Raw genomic sequence first — 26,694 nt, 5'->3', positions numbered from 1 at the left:
GTCCGTCCGGACCACAAACATAAAATCATCTGCTCGCAGAACTACTTCAAACTCAGCCTTCTGCATGTGCACTCCTACTCAGATAGGAGAACTAATTTTGTCAAGGCATATGCTGCGATAACAAACCTACTGCTGTGCATAGGGGAGACAAAAGTTAACTAACACTAACAGTCCAGGAAAGCAGGAGTAGAACGGAACAGAAGGAAAAAATCAGCAACTGGATCATTTATAATGATGCAGCGCAACAACCCTTGCATGTTTCAAGCAACACAGGTTTTGTTTGCTTTTCAGGTTCCGCTGGGGCCAGTAGCAGCAAAGCAGTAGCGCTCGCAATTTTCTCGTTTAAATAGGATGGTCTGCTCCTTTTTATTCACCTGTTATAGTTACAATGGTTTAAAGTATATTTATGCTTAAAACTGACAGAAAATTCAGTCTTTAAAAAAACAAAGCTGGTAAAGACAATTTAAAGACTTGCTACTATAACTGCAATGAAATATGGTTCTCCTAAATCAGATCAAAAGTCATGATTTACACTTTTCCATCATTCTAACACATATTTCCTTTTCATATCTGTAATTGTACTTTCCATTTCAGCGTGCAGTTGTCCTAGAAGTCTAATCAGAATGATTTTAAAAATGAAAGAATTTCATAATCCTCATCACTTACAGATTGAAGAGGTTGAGGCCAATCCGGTACAGGCGTTTTCGCATGATGTCGGTGGACAGTGTTGGGGATTTACAGCTGGCAGGATTCTCACAGTGGTAGCGTGGAAGGCTGAGGATCATGGCCTGAAGTGCCTCTTTGGATGAGGCCTCAGATGTCGACCGCGCCTCGGTGGACGTGCTGCTGCTGCTCATCTGCTCTGAGCTGTTGTCTGCTGTCTCTGAGCCACATCTCTTGACATCGAGAGGCTCCACCACAGGAGAGCTTCTCAGCAGCATAGGGTCCTGTGGTGGAGGGGCATGAGTGGGCTCTGTTGGTGGAGGTGGTGGTGGTGGTAGTGCCACCTCCTCTAGGCTTTGAATGGCAGATATCTTATCTAGATGGGTGAGGGGAGGTTGGGTATCCTCACTCAGCTCCTCTTCGCTAGGGGGAGGGGCAGGAAATTCAACTTCCTGCTCACTTTCTTCTATTTCTGTCTCTGTATGGGGAGGTGGGCACTCTTGATGTGGTGGTGGGACATCTATTTGTTCTGTGGGAGCCTCTGGGGGTGGGGGTTGCTCTGATGGTCCATCTGTGACAAGAACTGGTGTGGAATTTGTTGTTGGGGAAGTTGTTGTTACAGTGGTGGAGGCCCCTTGCTGTTGAATGCAGCTGCCCAGAGTGACTGAAGTTGATGATTCCATAACTGAGGATGAAACTGTAAAGTTTTGGCTGTCAATCTGCACTGTTACATCCCGAAAGGCCATCATCAGCTTACTTGCACTTCTTGACAGGTCACTTGGATCAACCGGAGCTTGATGAACTGTTGCTTGTCCCATTCCGCCTCTTTCGCCACCCCCTCCTACACCTGAAGCGGCAGCAGCTGCTGCTGCATTAAAGGAGTCAGCACTGAACTGATAGGCGCTGCCTTCTTGTAGTGAGCACATGGTCTTCAGGCTCCAGTTGCTGAGTGCATCGTCAATAGACTTTGCAAGTGACTGGACCTGTTCCGTGAATGAGTCCTCCAGATCGGTCAAGGTGCTGCCAACAGAGGCAGGCAGAGATGGCGACCGCACCAATGGAATGCCTGCCAAGTTGCAGCCTTCTGCCAGGGCCCGTTCAGCAGAGAAACCCTCCGTGTTTTGCATGCGGACTTTGCGCAAGGAGATGCGTCGCGGGAAGCGGCTCTCCAGGAGAGAGTTTCGGATTTTCTCAAAGTTTTTGCTGAGCTGGTACTGGCGGAAGGCAGTCTGGATCTTGCAGGCAGCGCGGCGAGAGATGAGGTGGCCGCCGTATTTGTGCTCTAACATTTCGATCTAATAAAGACAGAAACACAGATGAGGACATACTTAATTGTCTCATGTTTTTTGACATCTCATAAAACAAACAATCTGTTTAAAGACAAGCTGTTTCAATGAATTTCTGACAAATAATTTTTTAATAGTAAAAATATTAAGAACAAAGATCCACACATTACAAACATATGTTTAAAACATGACAATTACTTGAAAAGGAACATCTAGTAAAAATGTTTTCGTTTTGTGTTTCCTTGCATTATGAATGTCATGGAATAACTGAAACAGTCAGTATGCAAACAGCTACACTGTGGTGCAGAAATAATCAACAGGACATTTAAATAAAGAGTAGTTTTACTCATCTTGTGTAAAAAAAACAAAAAGAGGAAGAGGGGTGCAAATTTAATTTTTAATGATGCCAACAAAATTTTGAAACATTAAAAAACAAATAAAAGTAATGTTATTTCTAACAAAGATTTATTTGGTAAGCTGGCCTTGCTTTACAAAAGTTATTGTTGATATTTCACAACTTTCACATTTTGTCATATTACAACCACAATATTAAATTTTATCAGGATTTTATATGATAAACCAATGTAAAGTAACACAGATTTTTGATACCTTTCCAAATTTCTTCACAAATAAAGATCAGATTGTGGTTTTAGCATCATGATGTGGTAATGCTTCCCTGTCCTGTCATGGATAGGGAAGCGGGTCAGAGTTGATGGGAACACAGATGGAGGCAAATACAGAATACTGAAATAAAAACCTATTACAGGCTGGATAACATTTGACTGGAGTGGAGGTTCACCTTTTAGCCATACAACGACCTTAAACATACAGCCAGAGCTACAAAGGAATAATTTAGATCAAAGTATATTCATGTGTGACCCAGTCAAATTCCAGACCTAAATCCAAATGTGGCAAAACTTTAAAATTGATAATTACAGCTACTATCCATCCAATCTGACTCAAATTTTTACTTTAAAAAACCTGGCAAATATTTTAGTCTGTAGATGTGCAAAGCTGTTGGAGAGATACTCAAACAACTTATAGCTGTAAGTGCAGCAAAAGGTGGGTCTAGAGTATTGAGTCAAAGGGGCTGAAAACAAATGCACTCCTCTTTTTTTTCTTTCTAACCTTAAAATGATATAAGACATTGTGTTTGCCTGTAGCACAAAATATACTTATATTCAGGTGGATAATTATGCAAATGAACTAATAAAAGACCAAAGATTCAAAGATTGCAATGTAAAAAATTTGAAAAATTCAAAGGCTAAGACTAAGGTCACTTTTACAGCTTACTCACCGCATTTAAAACAAATCTTTATGTATAATGCATAAAGCTCATAAACTATATTATTTCTACACAAATGTCTACTTTCACACAACTTTTTTTGAAACTGATCAAGCCACTGATGAAGTCCGTTAAAAATTATTCAAATACTGTGGGAAATGAAACAAGATGTAAAATTCCCATTTTCATTTGGCAGTTGCTCATACACTAGATAAAACCTTTTTAAATTTTCCAGAACAATTATAGTGTCGGCATCTTTTGAAGTGCACAGAAATAAGCTTTTATCTTCCCAAGTCACTCTGAGATCCTTTTCATTCAGTCTTAAATTAATATAATTTCTGGGTTTGTCCCAACTCCTTCAAGGACATGAGTGCAGAGGACATTTCAGAGTTGAAGGATTTGAAATGAAAGTTGACTAAAAACACTTTATCAGTATTCATAATTGGAAATCTAGATTTACAGAGAAGTGGGAGTTAACTTCAGAAAAGAAAAATCCATGCTGTTCTTTCTTTCACTTCTTGTAAGGATTCCACCTTGCCTTTGGTATCGCAACAAGGTGCATATGAGAGGGTTAGTTCGATGCACTTAAAACAATCCTCCTGTCAACTCAAATTAAATTGAGTAACCAAAAAGGATCAAATTGTGACTTTAATCTTCTTTTATTTAGGTGCAGGACAAAGTCAAAAAACCAGCTTGTGGAGACTTCCATTAAAAAGCACCAATAGACTATAATGGCCCCTGGGTTTGCAATTTCTGATAAGTGGCTAGCTCAACAAGATGTGGCTTCTGCCGTTGTCATTGGAAGAACACAAATCTCACACAAAGCTTTTTAGAAAAGTAAATGACACTGAAAATCCATCTTATCTAGCCCTTTTACATTTCTCTGCAGAGGCTCTGTGAACAACGGGAAATGTATAGAGAATATGAAGGTGGTTTCTCAACAGGACACAGGCTTACAGCTCTACTGTATCTGCAGTAGCTGTCAGCTGTGGTTGAACTATGTCTGAATATTCATCACTTTTTTAACTGAAACTGTTATGTACTAGATGCAATTTATCTCTTTAACTACAATCTCCAGTAGATAATTTCTAACATGTGCATTGTCATAATATTAATGACCTTATTGTTTGGAGAAGTATCCATCATCCTAACAAATTGTGCAAAACATCAACTGTAGAGGTGCCATTGAATCCAGAGATGGACCATCAGTTGTGCAGTGTTTGACTGAATCTAGCAGTTAATCTTATTTGCTTAGCTTTCATTTTAGCCCAGACTAAGAAGCATTTGGTTCATTTTGCTTTGTTTACTCAAGGCTACAACTGGTAATCTTGGTTATTACAGAATCATGGTTATTAAGATGAGCAAAGACATTACATTTGGAGGTAGGAAACATTAGGGAAAGAAGAACAAGTGGATCAAATCTTATACTATGTTAACAAGAACAATATTGGAATGACAGTTGGGTGACGGTACAACTCAAATAGGCCTGTAGCTTTGTTGACTGAGATTTTAAAGCTTGTTTGCTTTTCTTGTTTATTCAGCAATACATGAATTTAAAACAAAACCCAGCTGCTCATACTAGATTCTCCCTAACTTGCTAAGCTAACATTATTTAGCATCCTGAACTAAAACCAGTCAACCTCTTGATCGATGAGCTCTTCATGTATCGTTCTATCCGTTCTATCTTATGTATTTCAATTTGGAATGTTTTTAACAAATGGTAAAAAGTTCACAATTCTTTTTGAACTGAGAATGTGTGCTTGGGGAATTGCAGTCCCCCAACAGATATCAACAAAACATTATCACTGTTCCCATCTACACAGTAAGGCTATTGGCTGTTTGAAAAGAAATCCCTAAATATAATTTTCTAATTTGCACGTAAGTATAATAAACATTGAAGTAGAGATGAATAAAGTTTTGGGAAAGACTAGAAGTAATTTAAAGCAACCCCTAAAAATGTTTGGAACTACAATTAATCTTCCTTCTGACAAATAATTTTCTTTTAGTATCAGTTCCAATAATCTTCCTTTGGACTCACATTTCTTTAGTTCTAGAGTAGTTTTTAACAAAACCTATTTTGTTTGGCATGTTAAAAAAAATGTTGCCACAAAAACACCACAGCTCTCACATGCTATGTTTATTGCTCATGTGCACCACTACATAATCAAAGCAACTGCAAACTAAAATTTTCTAGCAATGTCTCCATAAAATGTTATAATCTAATGTGATGCTATGTGGACAATTCACTCATCTCGGCATGCCGGACGTTTGAAGTGAAACTGTTTGCTCCACTTATTTTGGATGCATTTAGCTAATATTGATCTGATCGCTTGGGGCTATGCATGAAGCATTGACCATTTATGTGAAGAAAATTATTAAAGTAATGTATCCTGTACTGTTACAGAACACCTAATTCCACACCATTGATCTCAATGTGAACAGACTATGTGCACAAGAATGTAAATGCATTAAAAGCAGAACAGATACCTGATAGAAATAACAGGACTTTGTGTCCCTCAGGTTAGACACATGTAACGTGTTTTTCAATACCCCTCATGTGTGGCAAGATTGGAAACAGTTTGACAGGGGCTTTATGGTCTAATTAGGACCTTCAACAATTAGGAACTTAATAGCATTTTATGTATACAATTTGCATTAACAATGCAAATTGTATACATAAAATGCTATTAAATGTATGTATGTATGTATACAATTTGCATTAACAATGAAAACAGACCAAAAACAACAAATTGGTCTATTGTAATAATTTAACATTTACTTTCCACCCTGATAAATCAGGGGATCTATCAGCAGCAGCTTCACACATGTGCGATTCATTAAGAGCCTGAATGAGGAGGGGTCAAGCCTAACTGTGGGTATGATGAACTGTGGCGTGAGGACGAAGCCGGCTGTGCCCAAAGTCACCAGTAACACCCGAAAAAGTCACTAGATTTGTTGGAAGTAACAGCTACTAAAGCAGTCTGAATATTGGCATAATATAATAGGAAAGCTGTTAAGCTGGCAACAGCGAACATCAGTAGATTAGGGAATTGTTATTAAGCAGCTATCCCCTTGTATGTTTTGAGCTTTACACAAAGCCATGTAGAACATAGCATCTTTCTAAGTGAAAATACTAAAAACATATATGTTTTTGTTTGTGGAATTGTGAATGTGTTAGCGAAGGTAAATACACCTGTTTTATAATTGATACTTCATGGTTTAACTGTAACTTTTAGTATTTTTATGTTTGTAAATGATTTTACTGTTGTTTTGTAGCACTTTGACATACTTACAGTATATAGAAGTAATTTATTACTATTGTTATTATTACCTCCAACTCCATGGCTTTGAACTTCATCTTTCCTTTACGCCTTCCTGCTCTTCGACATTCTCCATGATGACAGCCAGTACAACACAAAATTTCATCATTTAAATACAGCGGTCTGCACCTCTTTTGGACCTGTTATCCATAGTGCACGCAATCTACAAAGATTGAGTGCAACATACCCACCTTATTGCAACTTTTTTTTTTTTTGCAAAAGCAATTGAGCGCTATTTTTTTGGAATCTTTAAAGATCAAGCCCAAGGGTACAAAATAAATAGAACCCGCAATGTCTCTACTTTCTGTTTTTGTAAAATATAGCACATTTAGTCATTACAGGAAGTTAGAAAAGTAGCAGTTTTAAGCTTAGATTGCTTCAAAAGTGGCAGGTCTGGTTATAACCCATTTTCTGATTTTACTATGTGGACAAATGTAGCAAAATACCAAATATTTACAGAACATTTCAAAGAACAAAAGCCAAACATATTATGACTTTTATTGCGCTTAATGCAATCTTTAGTTTTGCTGTTAGCAATTGTTAGAATTCTAGTGCCAGTGTTTGATTAACTGCTAAGTTGGGGGAAAATGCAATATATAAAACAATTTAGAATTTATGTGTGATAACACACACTGTGTGGTAAAGACAAACATATTAGTGGTATTTTCATAATTTTTAATTTTATGAATCAACCACATACATTTCTCTGCAGTCCATCAAGGAAAGGGTTAAATTCCTGTCCATTACAAAAATACATAGTAATGATCTATCTATTTCCAACAGTATTATCACAGAAATGTTGATTCAATTTATAGCAGGGGTGCCCAAGTCCAGACCTCAAGAACTTTTGGATGCATCTCTTCCATCTCCATCTAACACACCTAAATCATATGGGTGAATTTCCTATATCGGCTCTGCAAAGGCCTTGTAATGAGCCATTAATTTGATTTAGGTGAGTTGGAGAAGGGATTCATCTAAAAAGTTGTAGTATAGTAACTCTCGAGAACTGGACCTGGGCATCCCTGATTTAGAATAACATAAATTCCCTTCACTTTGGTTTTGATGCTGTGTTTTATAAATAACCAAGTTTTTTTCAACTAAAAGCATAATTTTGTTAGTAGGTTGTTAAATAGTGAGTCCACCCATTCATGCTGATTCCAATCACTTAAAACAACCCAATGATGCCGTGAAATTATTTGGTTACGAACAATAAATTTGATTTCTCTGAAAAAACTCACCTCCCTTCATTTCAAGCACACAAAATGTCAGTTTCCTTATGAATTACAAATATTACCACAAAAATTCCAGTAAACCTTTTTAATTAATTTCTTGATGCATGTCGCTGGCAAGAGTATTTTATCTCGTCCTATTTGTGCATAGCAGAGGGCAGTGAATTTGGAGAAAGTAAAGGTCATATAAGCAAATGGAAAGATGAAAAGAGCACAATATGCATGAAAACAAGAGTGTCTAAAAGAAGGTCACATACAAAACAGGGGTTGTGAGACAGATGACCACAACAAGATTGACACTGTTAAAATTCACCCTATTAGCCCCGTCAGCTCTACTTGTGATTACTTTACTAAGCTGTGATGGGGGACAGATTATTTGGTGGCGCGGTGGTTTGAGACAACAGCAAAGGCAGTGGTCTGTTCCTCCTCTGTCTCTAAATCAATCTTGGCAGGCAGATCAGCACCACGCTGACCTCATGTTCCCCTCTGAATGAGATGAAAAGGTGCCTAACAATTCAGTGGAAATAATATTAGCATGCAAGTTTGGTTTACATTAAAGATTTTTCTTAATGTTTAAGGCTTGAATCCAGATAAATGGAAAAATTGCATATTATATTTCCATTAAATACGGACTTCGGAGCATTAATATGGGATGAACTAAATGGTGAAGTATGAAAGGTTTTGAGTGGTACAGAGCACAGGCAGATCTGGTGTTTAAGCATCTATTTCTTATTTGTATGAAATTATAATACCCAGGCCTTGTGCGAAACACTGCATTTTAGCCTGAAAAGACAGAGTAATAAAATATGGGTTTTTTTTGGTTTTTTTTCCAAGTTTTGAAAGAAAGTTTAAAAATCTAATTTTAATAAAAGCAATCAGCACAAACATCTTAATGACAAAAAAAATAAATCAAATGACAAGAAAAGAGCAAACAAACCTCATTAGTGCATAGTCAGGAAAACCCATAGCAGAGACTTGTGTTTTCTTGCACTTAGTGTTAAAATATTGACTAATTTTGCACTTAGTTTTAGTCTCTAAAGCTGCTGTCACCCTGTTTTTCTATCTTGCCATGTATACTGGCACATTGAAAAACCTGCGTTACATGGGTGTAAAAATAACAAAATGTGGGGGACTATGTAGACCTTCAAGCCTTGTCAGGTCTTAAAAATATGTGCATTGCTTTTAATGTGCTCCTATTATAAATAGTCTATGTACATTGAGTTCAAACGTGTAGAAATGCGTTCTGTTGTGCAAAAAAAGGGTGTTTTAATCGCTCGCCTCAAATGGACATAGTTCCCTAACCTTTTAATAATATTTAATAGAAAAAAATAACTTTTCAATAGTATTCTTACTGGGTAGATAGCCATGGTATTATTCCTTGGCTAAAGGGGAAATGTTAATGCAGTATTCTGGAACCTCATTGATTAAACCTCATCTCCTCTGTTGTATATATTTGTACATTATATTTGTACTCTTCTTAATGGTTGCCTTAGAAAGAAGGGGGGGCGAGGTGTAAGTCCAGTCCAGTCCTCTAGCACTAGAGCTACTGTCCTGCATCTTTTAGATGCATTACTTCTCTAACACACTTGTATCAAATGAATGGCTAATTACCAGGTCTGGATGAACGGATGCTGATGAGGGAATTCAGTAATAGCAGAGAAGGGATGCATCTAGAAGTGGCAGGACAATAGCTCTCGAGGACTAGACTTGGGCACCCCTGCCTTAGATACAGGGTTCTTGGCTGTAGCTTTATTTACGGCATATTTCAAGGAAAATCTCTCAGGAACTGCAGAATATCAACTTTGCATAAACTCTTGTTCTCTTGTTTCACAAAAACACAACAGCTGATGGCACTTGTCAGATTATATAAAGGTCTCTGAGGTTTTCTATAGTTTTAGTTTGGATACTATGTGGTCTAATGTTAGGTTTTGTGTCTGTTACAAACTAGTATTATACCAAATTAACCTTGTTTTTCAAATTAAACAGAGGGTCAAGATTCAAATATTTATATGATATTCAGAATAATTAGTAATCTATGGCTGAGGGAGATAGCTAAGATCTAATTTTAGTGTAAACTACCTATAACAGCAAGAAATGATTCCGCTTAATGGTTTACAAACTGTAAAAAAAAAAACATAAGATAACCTTGTCTCAAATGTCTGGTACACCACCTCAAAATCTGAAATTCCCTTGCTTTTTATGACAGCATTCACATAGTGTATGTTATTTCAAACGTGAGGTTTTAAGAATTTTACACTTAAACAAGACAAAACATAACTCTTGATACACTGCCCTGTAAAATGCTAAAAACTGGAAAATAAGTTCATCAAGTTTCTTTCTTCGATAATGTTAGGGTAGAAAGACTTATGCAAATAAAACAAAAGATAATTACATCAAACATGCTTAAAAAAAATCTAAATTAAAAAGATTGATTATTAGCTTTCAAGCTCATGCAAGCTGTTTTACAGCCCAGAAACATTTACATGATTAATGAGATGGTTATATAACAATAAAAGTGGGACATAAGGAATGCTGACCATAGTGCAAAACGAGGATGACAATGGAAAAGGTCAGATGTTATTAGTAGAAGGAAGGTATGTTATGTTGGTGTACTAATGGAAACCAAGACTACATCTGATGAATTGGGAGATAATCTTGAAATATATTTGTAATGTTATGCTTTTTATTTACATTTTCTTCCATTTAAATAAAGTAGAATAAAGCTGTTTAGAGTCACCCATAAACAACACCAGTGTTACATATTAAAACAGCAATTTGATGTAGATCCCTACAGTTTAATAACATTGTTAGTAGTACTGAGTTCTAATCACATAGTTACTAATGATAGCTTATCATTCCTGCACTTTACAGGAACTGTTACTACTTGCAGTGGAAATAAATGGAGAAGGCCATTGCAATGATATCACTCTACAACTACTATTTATTTTATTTTTTTTAACCTTTTTTTTTTTACCTTTTTTGAGATAATCAAAGACCGAACTGTTTCATAAAAATAATCTAAAAAGTGTATGCAGCCAATGCTGCAATGCTGCAGTTGTGGGTGTGCACTGAGCATGGTTTAGAGATACAAATGTTTTTGCAGTTTTGTTCGAGTAAAAAGTAAATCTGCATGTTTCTCATATTTGGTTATACTTGATTACAATGCTTAAAACTATGTGCTGCAACTTATCAATATAACATTAACAAGCTTCTGTTTTTCATCTACGCTTGCCAAAGTATTGATACCCAAGAAAGTGGTGCATAATTTCGAAACGTAGGGAAGAAGATACATGGCTTTCAAGACTGTTTACAGGATCAAATTTAGAAAAAGTGGTATGCATTGGCATTCAAGCCCTTTACTTTGAAACAATGTTAATGTGAATTTATTTATATAGCACATGAAAAACAACAGAAGTTGACCAAAGTGCTTTGCAATTTGGTCAAGCAAAAACTAATCTCTGAATAACCAATTCCCTTCAGAAATTGTGCACTAAATTGTTTTCTCTGCTCCACTCAATTAAAGCATGATGCTGCCACTACCATAGACGTTGTCATGTGGATTGGGTGTTTAAGGTGATGTGCAGTGTTTTTCACACCACCTAGTGTTAACATGCAGTTCAAAAAGTACAGTTTTTGTCTCATCTGACCAAAGCAAATTCTCAAGCCAGATTTCCCCACAGCACTATGCTACCCCCACCATTTTTCACTATCTAAAGGCAGTTGGTGGCACTAGATTTTATTTACAAGAATAAATAAAATTGTTTTCACACCTTCCAGATTTGTATTTCTACAAAATATTGAAAGCTGTGGTGGTGACATTGAAAAATGTAATAAAAAGCTCAAGGGTTATGAATACTTTTGCAAGGCACTGTCGAAGGCCACATTGAAGAGTTCAAACTGAAGTGAGAGATACTTGTATGATGTGGCAAGTGAACAGGAAAGGCAAAGCTTGACCAGTATTTAAATGGAGATCTCTACATAAATATACATTCAGTTTAGAAAGGTGGCCCATGTTTCACAGGGTTCAATACTCCGATTTAAGTGACTTAAACAATTCATCACTAGGTGGCAATAAAGGTATCGCCCAGCAGATCCAATTACTTTGACATTGATCTAAAGGATCCATCAAGCCCCAACACCCCCACCTGTGTGGACAGAAGATCAATTCAGCCGATCATGTATCTCAAGCCTCCTTGACAGGGAGATAGTGGAAAAGAGGGACTCTCAGATCTGATATTAAAAGATCGAAGGGGGGAGGTGACCTAAGGTTAAAAGAACTTTGAGCCTTGATTAACGAAGTGATGAGGGAGGAAATCCAGTAAACTGAGTGAAAGGAGATGACAAGGGATGAGGTGGCAAACTATTCCTTCAAGTGCAACATACTAGTTTCAGTGGCAAATAACTCCAAAAACAGATGTGAATATTGTAATTTTTAACTGATCAAAGCTAGCCACTAAATATAAAATATGATATAAATGATGCATATTTGTCACCCAAGAGGTACTTTTTGTTGATTATGGTGGGCAATTGATTAAGATTGACCCCTAGCAGCACATCAGGCCAACAGCAAAAAATAGTGAAGATTTAGGTGACCCGTTTTAGTAACTTTTATGAAAAAAAAGAAGCAAAAACTGATGATGGGAACTAAAGTATTGATTAAATAAAATATGTATGGTTTAATTTTACTTCAAGACTACAATTAATGATTACTAACTTTTTTTCTTAAATCGTCATTTAGCCTTTTCTTATAAAAAACTATATATGTATATGTAAGTGTATTTCACAAGTTCCAACTAAAAAAGAATTAGGATTTCTGCTTTACAAAAGGCTTAAAGTATATTTAGCATTAAAGTTTTATAAAGTTGGGAAACTCCTGATATTTCTTGTTCTCTACTGCAGGTGGAATCATCAATTGCACCCATTGTGTCTTGCTGAGGCGCTTTTAATTTTTAACAATCATCACAGCCTATTTTCATTTTATGTTTTGTAAAACTCTATCATAGGCCTGCAGGTTATTTTATTGATCTGGCTGTTCACTTTGAATCCAAGCATTTTTCTCACTATACAACAACATGACTAGTAAAAAAAAAGAAAAACTGTACAGGATGTACTCCCGCAGCCTGGTCAGTGTCATGTTACCTTCTTTGCATGTTGTAATCAGACTTCTCCAGTGCAAGGAACAGTACAGGAGAAACACTAGACATTACATGTTCTTCTGTTCAAAGTTCTGTATTTCAGTAAATGTATTTCTGTAAACTTTTTTTGTTTACAAAAAAGTTTTATCCAAACACAACAAACTTGAACTGCACTGAAATATATCACATGCTTAAATTATCAAGAAGTCACATCAAAACAGAAGGTAAGTATGCTAATGTTAGCCTTGCACCACAGCAAACTGTTCCATTTTAAAATAACAGCAAAAACCATAATTTGAGTTTAATGGAAGACTGTAGCTTCATGTGTTGAGTCCGATATATTTAAAAACACTGATGAAGTTGACAGATTGTCAAGTGTAGCTTACTTAACCAAGATCATTCCAATGTGGAGCAGTATATTGAGACTGCTCTACAGTATGCTGTTGACAAGAAAAACAAATAGGGGAGACTGCAGGATCTTGAAGCTCATTGGTGAGCGACTTATGTAAGTGCTAAACAAATCTAATCTACACCATATAATGCTGATAGAATGCAGCTTAGAAAGTCCTCAAAAACGTCTCCCTAAAGCCCCACCAGTTAGCATATTTTAAAATGCCCTCCACAAGGCCTGAAAGTGACTGAAACATATTTTGAAGGCTATATTTTGGGTCAGCGAAATCAATAAAGGAAACATTTACACAACCTAATAACCTAACCATTAGATTTTTGGGACCACAAGCTGGACTAAGTTTTTGCCGCCTTACCTGTTCGAAAATCCATGGACTGAAGAATGATGATGGAAATGGATGGTAAATGTTTAATGGCTCTTGAAATGAGGATGAATATGTGATGTGGATGCTTTCTGTGGTCCTGGTGAAAAACATGATTACAAGACAGACCTGTGAACACTCAAGTCAATGTACAAATACAATTGTACATAAATTATTGAATAGCTTTAAAACAGTATAATTAACTTAAGTCAGTAAAACAAAAGAAAGTCACAATTTTTAATTATTACTCTAAAACTATATAAGTGTGGAAAATTAAAATTAAAATCCCACCTGGAGTACAGCCAATTTTGAAAAAGAAAACTCAAGCTTAACTGCACAAAACCAAGTAAAGATGCTGATGAATTGATGGCATGGCAGTGATAATGTTATGACAATGCGTGTAAATCCTTAAAAACTGTATTCATTATTCACAGTAACCACCAGGACTCAAACAAACAGAAATACAAATCTCATTAAAACAAACCACATGGCTTCTCTGTCATCCAAATGCCCACTTTGTCATTCAGAAACTGAATCACACCACAGACATGTCTGACCAGAAAACGTACAATACAGAGGTCGACAAAATCTATCCACCCCCTCCCCAAGCCCCAAAATACACCAACATACCCCCAGTCCCCAGGACAACCATACCTGCTTGTTTTTGAGGTCAAGCGAGAGCTCATAGTCAGAGGAGGCAGAGTGCGAACCGGCCCCGTTGCGCTGCACCCTCAGGGGCGAGGCTGTGTGGTGTAGACTGGCCCTTCTGCCTGCACCACCTCCTTTAGGTCCTCCCTCTCCCTCGTCCTCTTCCCCTTGTGTTGCCTTGATCTCGCAGCTATCACCCTGCACCTCATCTCTTTCATGTCCTGTCTTTGCCTCAGCAACCTCTTCTGATTTGTGATTCTCTGTCTCAACCACCATCTTCTCCTCACTGCAAGGAGACGGAGGTTCAGGAGGATCCTGTTGCACAACATCACTCAGGAACTCAACTTGGGGCTTAGGATCAGGTTCTGGCAATGGTTCGTGCTCAGGTTCAAATTGGGGTTCAACTTCAGGCTGCAGCTGAGGTTCAGTCTGGGGTTCTGGCTCAGGCTGGGGCTGTGATGGCAGAGTATGTGGCTCAGGCTTTTGCTCCTGCTGTTGGGGCTGTTGTCGTGGTGGTTCTGGTTCCGGTTGTGACTGGTCCTCACTCTGCAGCTCCCCCTCACCTCCCTTCCCCTTCTGCCCCACAGATGAGTCCGGAGAAAGTTCCTCGCTGCAGAAAGGAGGAGAAAACGCAGAGTGAGGTTGCTGCTGCATCCGTGGTGTGTTCTGACTTCTTCTCCAGGCTGCCTGGGTTTAGAGGTAAGAAGATGACCTTTTTGTGTGTCTGATCTCTCACTTGGCTACCAACTGTGTGCAGGGCCAGTTCATCTGTCTATAGCTGCTATGTTATAAGTGTTTTTCTTGTCTGTCTAGACACTGACAGACAGTGAAAATCAGCTAGAATATAAAGCACAAAACAGCTAATAAAACCACAGAGTATAGCCCTAAAAAAACAGCAAGTCAATATGTATTACAACATAAACTTCAGAGAAGAAAATGTGGAAAAAACAAGATATTTGACAACCAATAGTGACACACGCCCACACACACTGAGACAAAGGGGTCATGCAGCCTATACAAATATCTGTATGCTTTTTAGGCATTTTGTGCTCGTTTCTGTGTCAGTCTGTGCTGCTGTGTGAGCAGAAGTGGCTATTTGTGTTGAAATGGGGTGAACGAGTATTTTGTAGAACAATTCTAGATCACCACTTATTCATAAAAATATTTTATTTTTAGGAGACAAGGGGGTGCATGTCACTAGAAGAATCTACAATTGAATAAGTAGGTTTAGATGTACATTTATACAAGACATAACGCTTTAATTTAGTTTTAAGAAGAGTTAAATCAACATCAGCTGATGAGAGAGATGATACACAATCCAGGCCACGTTAATGAGGCCAGATTTTAGCACAATTTATGGGAAAACTAAGAATTCCTATTTTCTGTTTTCATTAATAAAAGAAAGGGTTCATAATCCATAATCACAATAGAACAATTCAGTCTAGTCTTTAAATTGCAGTTTTTATGCATGTCTAATTCTTATGTGATTCTAATGGCAAAAAAGCACTTCAAATGCTCCCTTTTGTGTTTGCTTGTTTTTAGTGTTGTAGGCAGCTATTGGCTAATGGAACCAATATTTTCACATGCTTATCTTGTCTGTTAATTAGTGTTTTGTTTTTCTGCTGAGTAAACAAAATACTACAGAAACATTTTATCCCAATAAAGTCTGATACATTCAACAGGAAAATTGCGCATGTTATAAATTTTTTCAATGCTTTTGAGAGAATATCTAATGTCGATATTACATTATTACATATATACATTACATATCAACTGTTTACAATAGACAAAAATGTCAATTTTTAATCAGATTGTTTTTTTCACCCTTGTATTAAAGTCTAAATAAAGTTATAAATGCGTTTCAGTATTTGAATTACATATTAAATCTAGAAATTCCATAAAATGTGCAAGCAGCAAACCTAATGCACACATATTCACCAACTTTTCTATAAAACATATTTTTTATAAAACATATTTTTCTGACTTTCTGCAACCTTTTAAGAAAAGCACTTTATACTTAAGGGAAACTCCATCTTTGAAGTTGCATGCACCAGCATCTTGACCTTTCTAAAAAAACTGATACTTGACAGGTACCATCATGACAGGCAGTCATCATCAGCCAACACCAGCAAACAGGGCACTTCAAAAATTACTTCCTTTTTTATTTCAAAATAAGAGTCTCAAAAATGAATAATAATCATGGCTATTATCTAGTCAGTTGAGCTGCGTAGCAAAGCTGGCAAACAGAAATCTGAAAATGTTAAGGTTTTTGTTCTAAATGACTTCAAATAAGGATAAAATTATTTTCTATTAAAACCATTCTTATAATGTGAGTCTTTGGAGGCAATATTTTGTACCATGTTTATTTTTTAAAGACTAACTCTTTGGTATAGAAAGTACCTTGGTAATGTTAGGGCCAACCTAACACTGTCACAGTAACTGAGCTTGAGCCATTTGGTCAGTAAAGTGTTTTAGTATGCTGATATTTTGAAGTTTTTACAAAAACTCCAGCAGACAGGCTTCTATCTATGTTTTTTGAGGACAAAATGTTATGGAAGATGACAGAAAAAACCTCAAATGTGTTGTGCATTGTGGATGACATTGATTATTATAATAGTCGTTATACAAAATTAGCCGGAGATCATTTTTATGGTCATATGCCAGAACTTGATTAGACTGTTAACACTGGACATAAAATTACAACATTTCTGCCCATAAAATGTACAAAACAATGTTCGGTTCTGGGGAAGATGTTGTTTTTTTTTTTTATGATGTTATCTAAAATCTCTAAGTAAAATCTTACTGTACTTTTCATCACACTTGGCAACATGTAGGTATGAGGAGAAGGTATTTATGAGCTTATAGCTCTGTCTGCTACTTTAGAAATAGAGTCGTTGGAAGTAATGAATAATAAACTTAGAAATGAAGTCTGCTCTGTTCTCATCCAATTCCAGGTGAGTTTTTTTTTCCTGAGCAAAAATAGATTTGTCTGTGTAAGATAATACTTCTTTTATGAGGAAAGTGCTAGGTATTACAAACCCTGGAAGCACAGGCAGCAGCCCTGTGCTTCCAGCATACTTATGGCCTTTCCTATATGCATTTATAAAGAACCTTCTCTGGCAAGCCATAAAATGACAAACTAGAAGGTACATGCAGATGGATTAAAGTAAGATCCTGATAAAGCCATAAAAATAAACATGGTCGAATAGATTTACATATTGAATGCAGTGACTGATATAGTGCTGTATATGCATTCATGCATATGTGTATATATACACACACAGCATGTGTGCATCCTCAATGTTTCTATGGCAGCTTTACTATACTCTAAGTCTGTCACTCATACTCATCTTTCTCATCCATTTTGTCAAGCTTCCTATCCTTCTCTATTTCTAATCTCCTGCACACACATGCCTTCCTCCTGATATTCCTTCATCCCCCAGGTAAGGAGATTGAGCCGTTCCAGGTGTCAATGTGACTGACGAGGTGGAGAAAAGCCCTAGATGCTGCATCTCTCTCTCTCTCCTTCTCATTTTTCCATACATCACAGTTTAAGATGAATGAGACCAGTGGCCTCCACCATTTCCAGCCAGAATAATTACAGAGTCCGAAATCTCCTGCTATGTCTGTTATAGCTGCTAATAGGCAGGTGGTATACCAAGAGCATTTATTTATCACTATATGGTTATATTGTCTATCAGTAGGAGAACAAAGTTATACCTGTAATGCTAAGCACATATTAAATGGTGTTAATGATGATAATAAATATATATAATAAATAATATAATACTGTACTAGTTATATAATATATATATAACTAGTACAGTATAGATAGATAGATAGATAGATAGATAGATAGATAGATAGATAGATAGATAGATAGATAGATAGATAGATAGATAGATAGATAGATAGATAGATAGATAGATAGATAGATAGATAGATAGATAGATAGATAGATAGATAGATAGATAGATAGATAGATAGATAGATAGATAGATAGATAGATAGATAGATAGATAGATAGATAGATAGATAGATAGATAGATAGATAGATAGATAGATAGATAGATATTGTATAATAAATAAAAGTTGGATGGTGGCTAAAGGACACAGCAATTGAAAGAAACAGCAACTTCACACAATCTTATTTTTCTACAAAAAGATGGCAACACAACTGTTAGATATAGCAGTGTTAAAGGGGAAGACAGAATTAAGAAATACTGTTTGTTATTCCAGTTGACAGACCAGCTAGATAACTAGCATTGCAGCACAGATAGTTTTAACCATATTGCCTCAGGGATATAAAAAAAAATCATATATTAAAATGTCATTTATACTCTGGTGTTCTAAACTAAAACTCTGAGAAAATGTTTTGTACTTGGAGTCAAAACTGGTGGTGAGTTCACAGCCTTCCTGAAGACCTGAGGGAAGCAGAGAGTGATGATGTCTTGAAACTAGCTTTTTAGCTTGACATTTGCTTTAACTTCAGTATTTATGCCGTATTCTTTATCCAAATTTTTTCAAATTATTTTCATATGTAAGTTTCATATTTGTTTTGGTTGTAATTTATGTTTTTATGATTGTAACTATTTTAAATTTCATCAGAGAATAAACGTAATTGTATTTATTTTTTATGACATATTTGACCATATATCTTTATTTATATATATATTTGTAACTTTTTGCAAAATGGACATTCTTATGAGAAGAGTTTTACATTAAGTAAAAATGTTTAAAATCATGTGATCTTCATATCTTTTTAGGGACAACTGACCCAGATTTCCTGGCTATCTTTTGCTATTACATGGCAATGTTCCATGTTAATAATTTTAAGCAGCATATTCCAACAGTGTTAGGGTTTCCCTGCCTGTACACAGATTTAAATGAATCTGTAAAGGAGAATTTGTTGTAAAAAAAAAAAAGAAAAAGCTGCACTAGCCACAGAGACAACCACAGTGCTTAGAGGGTTGGGAAACAAAGCCCATTTGAGATTCTGAAGGTGTACTTCAAGAGCAACCACACACAGATGTATCCACAAAATGGGTGAAAACTGTTATGTTCTTTGTGTGGTCTACTCCTGAACAAGAGACAACATCAGATGCATCTGACTGACCTGGGCTAAGAAGAAAAGCACTAGACTATGGCTCAGTGGTCCAAAGCTTTTCAGATAAAGGTTTTACATTTCAATCGAAATTGATGTCCTAAGTTCTGAAGAGAGAAGTAATTTTAACTTGCCTAAAGTCCAGTAGGAAGTTTCCACTTTAATTTTCGGACCCGTGTCATGTGCTGATTTATTAAGTCAAACTCAGCCCAGCTGTCTTCCAAGACATTTTAGAGCACTTCTCTTTGCTCCTGTTGACGAGCTTCATGGAGATAATGATTTTATTTTCCAGCAGGGCTGGGCATTTGCCCATACTGCCAAAGGTACCTCAAACTGGTTCAATGACCATTGTGTTTCTGTGTTTGGCTGGCCAACACACTGGCCTGACCCGAACTCCATAAAGAATCTTTGTCAGCCTTTTGTTGCATTTAATGAATAGGTTCAGTGCAAGTTAAGTGCAATTCCTGGTTCAAAAGCATGAAAATATAAATAGGCAGATGGGACTGCTATGGTTTTTATTTTTTGTTTACTCACCAAACAAAGCCCACAATTTTTAATTCAGTACACTGAGCTCATATATAGCTACCAGACATCTGCTTTACAGTGACTACAGGTGACAGCAATAAACCCAAGCACCACTTTATGATCTTTATATGGGATCTCTCCTGATTGTATTTCCAGGGTGATCTAGGTCACTGCAGGCTACTTTGACTTTCATTAACTTTTATCATTTTTGCTGCATCATCACTATAGTGGTGCACAGCGAAGGAGATGAGATATCAGACTGTGTGACCAGAAGGGTTGAAAAGGTCTAGCCTCTGGTGTACAACAGCCAGGAAGCTGCTGAAGAAGGCATTTCCTGAGTAAAACCACATCAGCACAAGTCATTGCAAATAAGATCCCTGAAGAAGCTGATCATTATATTGGTGCCATCTTGCTCAATCTAGGACAGCAATTTAATCTTCTCCCAAAATGGTTGAAACATTAATATGAAATATATCTGTGGGAACAAGTGTCTCTGTCTATTGTCTGCCTAGCAGAGTCCTTCTTATTACCCAGCAAAATTCAGTTCTTGTCACTTAAATTCCCCTTCACTCTCTGCCTCCCTGAAGTGCTTCTCTCACTGCTCACAGAGAATTAATCAGTTCATCAAGCAGAACATAAGGGCAGCATGAAGAGCAGAGGCTCAGCATACATAAGATGCTTTTTCCTTTTGGTCTGAGCATAGGGTTATGTTTACAAAAAAAACCTTACACTACCCCATTAACCATGCCTGTAAGCAGAAAAAAACAGCACTTGGTGCCATGCAGAGAATTTTAGCAGTATAGAAACTACAAAAAAATGGTTGTATTTATTGTTACAAAGCTTTCCTCCTGAAAAATGCATGACACCTGCTCTGAAACTACCAACTTCAGTTTTGCCCTGCCTTTATGTCTATGCAGACTGAAAATCGGTTTAATTCTCCTTCAATTTGGAATCTTTTCACTCCAATAAAGGTACTACAATACAAACAATGTCACCATTCAGTAAATAAGTGCAAAGAAGAGTACAATCTTACTCAATCACTAGATCAAATCTGGTCATTTTGCTTCTTCAGCAATAGATTATATAACATAATTTTATCTTTATTAGACTTATTCTAAATCTGACCTACACCTTTGCAAACCAAGTCGGGAACATCTATCAATAATAGAGATGTTCTCCACTCTTCACATTTTAAGTTCCACCTCCGTATGACAGGTCAGAAATGTCAGTGTCAGCATTAGTTCTAGGACAACTTCTTGAAGTATCAGATAGTTAACTTGAAAGAAGAATCAGTGTGTTTAAAATGTTCATGATAACCCAGCTATTAATTAGACTGGACTAAAGATTGATTTCCAATCTTGAGTTTTCTGTTATAATGAAAAAACAACCTTAAGTGTGTGTTTTTGTGTATACTTGTAAACAGAGGTTCTGTGATGTAAAACTGATTTAACACATGTTCAGAGAATAAGGAATTGTCATATTGTAGAGCTTTGAGTGACTGATGTTTCTTTTTAATAGAGGCAACTTCACACTGTGTCTAAGAGAGAAGCAAAGCATCTTCTAAGCTGTTTTAAATAATAATTTACATTTTAACACCTTATATTAGCAATTAGCAAAGATAGCACTTGTCAAACGGTGTCTTAAGGTTGTATATATTTATATCCACCTTATTTCCACCTAGACCCTTATATTAACTCTGAGATTTCCCACGGGTTGCCAACAAATAGCATAAATGACTATGCTCAAATGGATAAAACATAGCAACTTTGCTGTAATACATACAGCCTTCCTTTATCAGCAGATATATCATAGTTTGTTCTATTTGACTTGGGAAGTCAGAATGTCTGAGCTCCAGTCGAAATTAGCAATAAAATAAACAGAACGCATCATGTTGTTGAAGGTCCTTAGCCAGCCTTGGCTGCTGCACGTATAAAACATTTAAACGTTGCAGGAATAAAATGTTTTTTTAGCTGCTGGTAATCTTTTGGGTTGTATCACATTAAACAATGCACATACTGTAGAACTGCTTTAATCTCTATTTGTGAGTGTGTCTATTTACTGTTTAAATGCAAAGAATTTAGATAATTACACTGTTATCAGCTTCGGTTGCTAATAGTGTTTTTGTATGACATCATCCAGTCTGGTGCAGGCATATTGGATGCATAGGAAGCTTATACAACAAGCATTTGTGTTACCTGCTGAAGTTCATCATCCTAACACAGTGGAGATTCAACGACTGAGACAAACAGAAGGCAGCTTCTCCTTCTGTTTCAAATGAGCAGCCTCAATGATGTCGGCCTTCGTTTAAGTTTAAGTTTAAGTTTAGTCTCTCTTTAAGTATTTATTTTATTTTTTTCATGCTTCTTCCAACTTTTAAAACACACCCACCTGTAACGGAAACAACTTCCAGAACAAAAAATGTTGTTAACGCAATGTGTTAGAACTAAGGCATGTTGTATTCATTGATAGGGAAAAGATTGTTTTTCTGTTTTTGTTCCTAGCTAGTCAAACTGAACCTGTTTACCAGCAGATTTCTTGGTACATTGCCATACTAGACCAAACTGGACTTAAACATGTGAAAAGCTGTCCATTAAGCCATGCTGCAGGATAGGTTATGATTTATTTTATATTTTCCAAGAAAGAGGTGCTTATGATAAATGACTTATTTCAGATCAGGTGTTAAACGATAAAAATCAATTAGGTCAACGTCTGTCAAATGTAAAAAAAAAAAGAAAAACTTAAAAGACAAATTTAGCCAGCAAATTCATCTGGCCTTCCTTTATCCACAAATAATAACATTTAACTTTTTTTCTACTTATTTATCTGCCCCATATCCATACATCCCTCTGCAGCAAAGCACCCTGAAAGAAGCACCCTGTTTTACAGCAAACAATAGCATCCAGAGAGTACCTCAGAAGTAATCTATTGAGATAACTAGCTGCACAACCTACTACCTGGTTGATAGAAACTAAAGCAGGATATGAAACACATATAGCTATTACATGTTTAAATCATGAGATAGGTTTTTCTCTTTTCCCAACAGTAAAAAAAAGTAAAAGCCTCAGGAGTTAGTGATCCATGGTTGGTGCCATCTTCTTTTTTTTTTTTTTTCTGCTTGCGTCATGTGATCAATCTTAAAGTGATGGATTGGATTGTAGAGAGATTGATCAATACTACGCTCTATAGGGTGGGAAGGCATGGCTCACAAATAGAACTGTTTTGCAAGAAAGAGGCAAATCATGACAAAGATGGGCAACAAAAGGTAAGGCATTCACAATACTCTATTTTTATATGAAATCCATACATTCTGAGCGGCAGGATAATTGTGAAGAGGATTCAGATCAATGTCAAACTGTTCATGTGACTTAAAAGCAGAAAGACACCATTTGCATTCTGAATCACGTTGAGTTTGTTTTAATTTCAAGACTGACTCAATTTAATCAACCCAAATGGGTTCAGAGAAGTAGTAAAGCATGAAAGATATGCTCAGGTTAGCATAACCTTACAATGCTAATGAAACCACTTGCCATCAGTAGCACAACACAGACTAAGAAAACAGGTTGGGCCGGTGAAATATTCAATGCACGACCTCAAATAGAATCTCTTCAGAAGCTGTTGCCCCAGGTTGTGGGTAAAATGGAAAACGAGAGAGAAGCAGCTGAGACTGCACTGGAGAGCTATTGTTAGCACTCTGCAGTAGTAAACAGACACAATTCTCGGCTCACGAGTCATAAAAAGGAGCTCAAGGATACATCATGAGACACACTATTTAAGGTCAAAGAAAATAATCTGTAAATTTGGTGTTAGGTGTCAAATCTTACATCTAAAAGTATGTTCTAATACAGTTTCACAGATTTAGTCTCTCTTAGGCACAGCATGACTAAACACTAGAAGCCCATTTCACAAAACTTCACTTCAAGCCAGACCTGAGATGCTTTCTGGCTGTGAGATTTCTTAAATGACCTTGAGGGAACATGGGATTAAAGTAAACCAGTGGTGTCAAAAGTCAGTCCTCAAGGCCCGCTGTCCTGCATGCTTTAGATGTTTCCCTGTTTCTCCCACCTGATTCATATGAATTGGTCATTATCGTGTTCCTGCAGAATTTGATTAAATGCTGAAGAGCTAATTAAGACATTTGAGTCAGCTGTGCTTAAGTAGCACATGCAGGACACCTGCCCTTGACATCCTGGGTTGGACATCCCTGAAGTAAACACACCTCTGTTACAACTCTCAGCTGCCAGTGAGGTAGTGCAGAACTGTACTGGATGATATGTGTGAGTTGTATATTGTGCTGTATTAATGACGTAAGGTTTTAAGACTAGCAGGGTACAAGATATAAAAGAGGAAACACAAATGAATATAATGATTTTTGAAGAATCATTTCATAAAGACAAACAACAACTTGGCCAACAAGAGAATTACTGGACCAAGTTAATCTGCCAGTATTGTGTTTTGTGCTGCTGTTGAATGTAAAACGCACATTGCAAAACAGAATATGACAACTATATTCATCCAAAGTAACTACTTGAACAAAAACTAATAAGCAGTTCAAACAGTATCTTAACAATCCTTTACGTTTGAATGTATTACTTTGCCATTATGCATTTTGTAATACATGTTTTATATGGAACATTTATTACAACAGATCCCACACAAAGTCTTTTTTGTCAATAACCATCAACTTTATTGTTGATAAATATCTAATGCAAAGTGGAGGCACATAAAAGCTACCATTCACATAAACTGAGCACTTGAAACTGAAGTTGTTTTAAGAGGGAAGATATTGGCTTTTGTCTTGGCCACATTTTTTGGAGTAGTTTTTCTAAACAACTAGAAAACCATTTTTTATCCACATAAGCAATTTTATGAGGTTTTGACAGCAGGTGTAATACTGACTTGTCATACCTCCTCTATAGAAACCCTGCAAACACCATGTTTCAAAAATCTAATTTATCTGTTTAAACTATCACTGTCAATTCTGATGTTTGTCTTTCGACTCCTTATTCATGTCTAGCTACAGTATCAGAATCTACTCTTCAACAATACAGCAAAGCCAGATTTGTACGGATGCCTGGCTCAGAAGGAAAAAGTCAAGTGTGTGTTTGAGAGCAACAATGCCTGGAGAAAAGATTCAGATGCTTTAGTGAGAGGAACAAACAATTCAGCTGTTCCCTCAACACTGGATAGTTTTTGAAAACTAACTGCCTACCATGTAGCCATCTCAGGGGAAAATAGCTGAATTTTGTGCCCTCTAACTTGACTTTCTTCTTATTTACCACACATGAAAATATCATAAGGCAGTTTCCTCATATACAAATTTGTCTCTGACGCTGCTTGTTTCAAACAACACAGAACACAGGACCTTGAAATACTGGAGAAAATGTGACTATAGTTTGAATATATTAAGGGAACCTAAAAGGAATTTTGCGAAGTACAGTTCTTACCAAGTGTATAGATCCATCTGCAATTTGCTGTAAAAATCCATAGGTATAGTTTCATTTTTTGACCTCTATTGGTGAGGCCAAATGTTTTATGTACATTATGATTGAGATTTTTACATTCAACTAATGACTGGTTTATCGACACCAATGATACAAATTGCTTCATATGCTACTGGTCAATGTGTGCCTTTACTTGGGGCAAAGAGATAATTGGATATACATGATTCAGCTGAAACCATACTCACGTCTTGGTCATGATTAAAGTGATGCTTGCCAACCCCAGTTTGACAATCCAGCTACAAGCTGTCTGCATGCTGATGTGAAAGTTAAAGAAAGGACCTGCAAAAGCCTCTGCTGTTAAATGACAGTGAATCAACGCTGCCCTCTGAGGAGTCAGAAGAACAGCCATTGCAGCACTGTAGTTTAAAAAAGTACACACATGTATAATCATGTAATGTATAAGCATTTCAACTTAATGGCAAAGTTGGAGAACGATGTAAGCGTTCTTTATTTTTCAAGAGGGGACAACAAACAACATGCAATGGTTTTTAAAAGTAGGAATTAGATGCATAAAGTTAGAATTTATTGTGGATTTTGTGTTCCAGGGACGAAATTATACAAACCAAGGCCAAATAACTATTGGTGAGTAATCTTCATTGACTATAGTTGGTAGCGTAAAAGGGATTTGTTTGACACAGCTAATGGGGCCGACCAATTCTGGGAACAATTGGGAAGTCCAAGAAACTCAGGGGGTTGAACAAACTAGCATCTTAGATAGAAGGAAATAAGTTGGGATGTTAAAGAACCAACCAGCAACCACCAAGACTGAACCCTCTGATGAAACAAAAACTGCTGGTACCCCAGTGTTCCAGGGATACCAGCAGAGGCATGATACAGGATCAACACCCTTAAGACTGACTGTACTTTGCAGCTACTAAAATTACTTCTGGAAAGGTTTTAACGGTCAGATGAAACAAATACCAAGCCTATTTGCTACAATAAAACAAAGAATAATTGGAGAAGTCAAGTTGTGGCTTTCAAAAACTAAGAACACTGTACTAACTCCCAAGCATGGTGGCTGTTGCATCAGGCTGTGGGGTCATTTTGCTGCCATAGAACTACACCATAACACAGAGTAGGACAATATAGAGAAGGACCTACCTCCAAGTTACCTTCAGGCCAAATTTAGACTGTGATGTTTGCACACAGCTTGAAGATGTTTCAGGTGAGTAATTATGTTTAGTGTAGAGTTAGCTACTTTACGTACTTTATCACTGTTGAAAAACCC

The 26,694-nt window shown here is 36.7% G+C and overlaps 1 protein-coding gene across 5 annotated transcripts in view; it reads right to left on the bottom strand.

Annotated features, from left to right (window-relative positions):
• iqsec3a (IQ motif and Sec7 domain ArfGEF 3a) overlaps positions 1-26,694 on the bottom strand; it is a 164,886-nt gene that overhangs the window by 66,874 nt on the left and 71,318 nt on the right. For 4 of the 5 annotated variants that reach the window (XM_047389795.1, XM_047389796.1, XM_047389797.1 and 1 more), the window contains exons 3-4: positions 14,343-14,946; positions 667-1,958 (exon numbers count right to left, since the gene is read on the bottom strand). In XM_047389795.1, the coding sequence (XP_047245751.1) occupies positions 667-1,958; positions 14,343-14,946 (1,896 nt within the window). The remainder of the gene's footprint in view (positions 1-666; positions 1,959-14,342; positions 14,947-26,694) is intronic. The other variant, XM_047389798.1, reaches the window with a different exon arrangement.

The sequence above is a fragment of the Girardinichthys multiradiatus genome, chromosome 17 (genome assembly GCF_021462225.1).
Source record: "Girardinichthys multiradiatus isolate DD_20200921_A chromosome 17, DD_fGirMul_XY1, whole genome shotgun sequence".
NCBI classification, from domain to species: Eukaryota; Metazoa; Chordata; class Actinopteri; order Cyprinodontiformes; family Goodeidae; genus Girardinichthys; species Girardinichthys multiradiatus.
The sequence above is the reverse complement of the archived record's forward strand: the minus strand, read 5'-3'. Positions and strand labels throughout refer to the sequence as shown.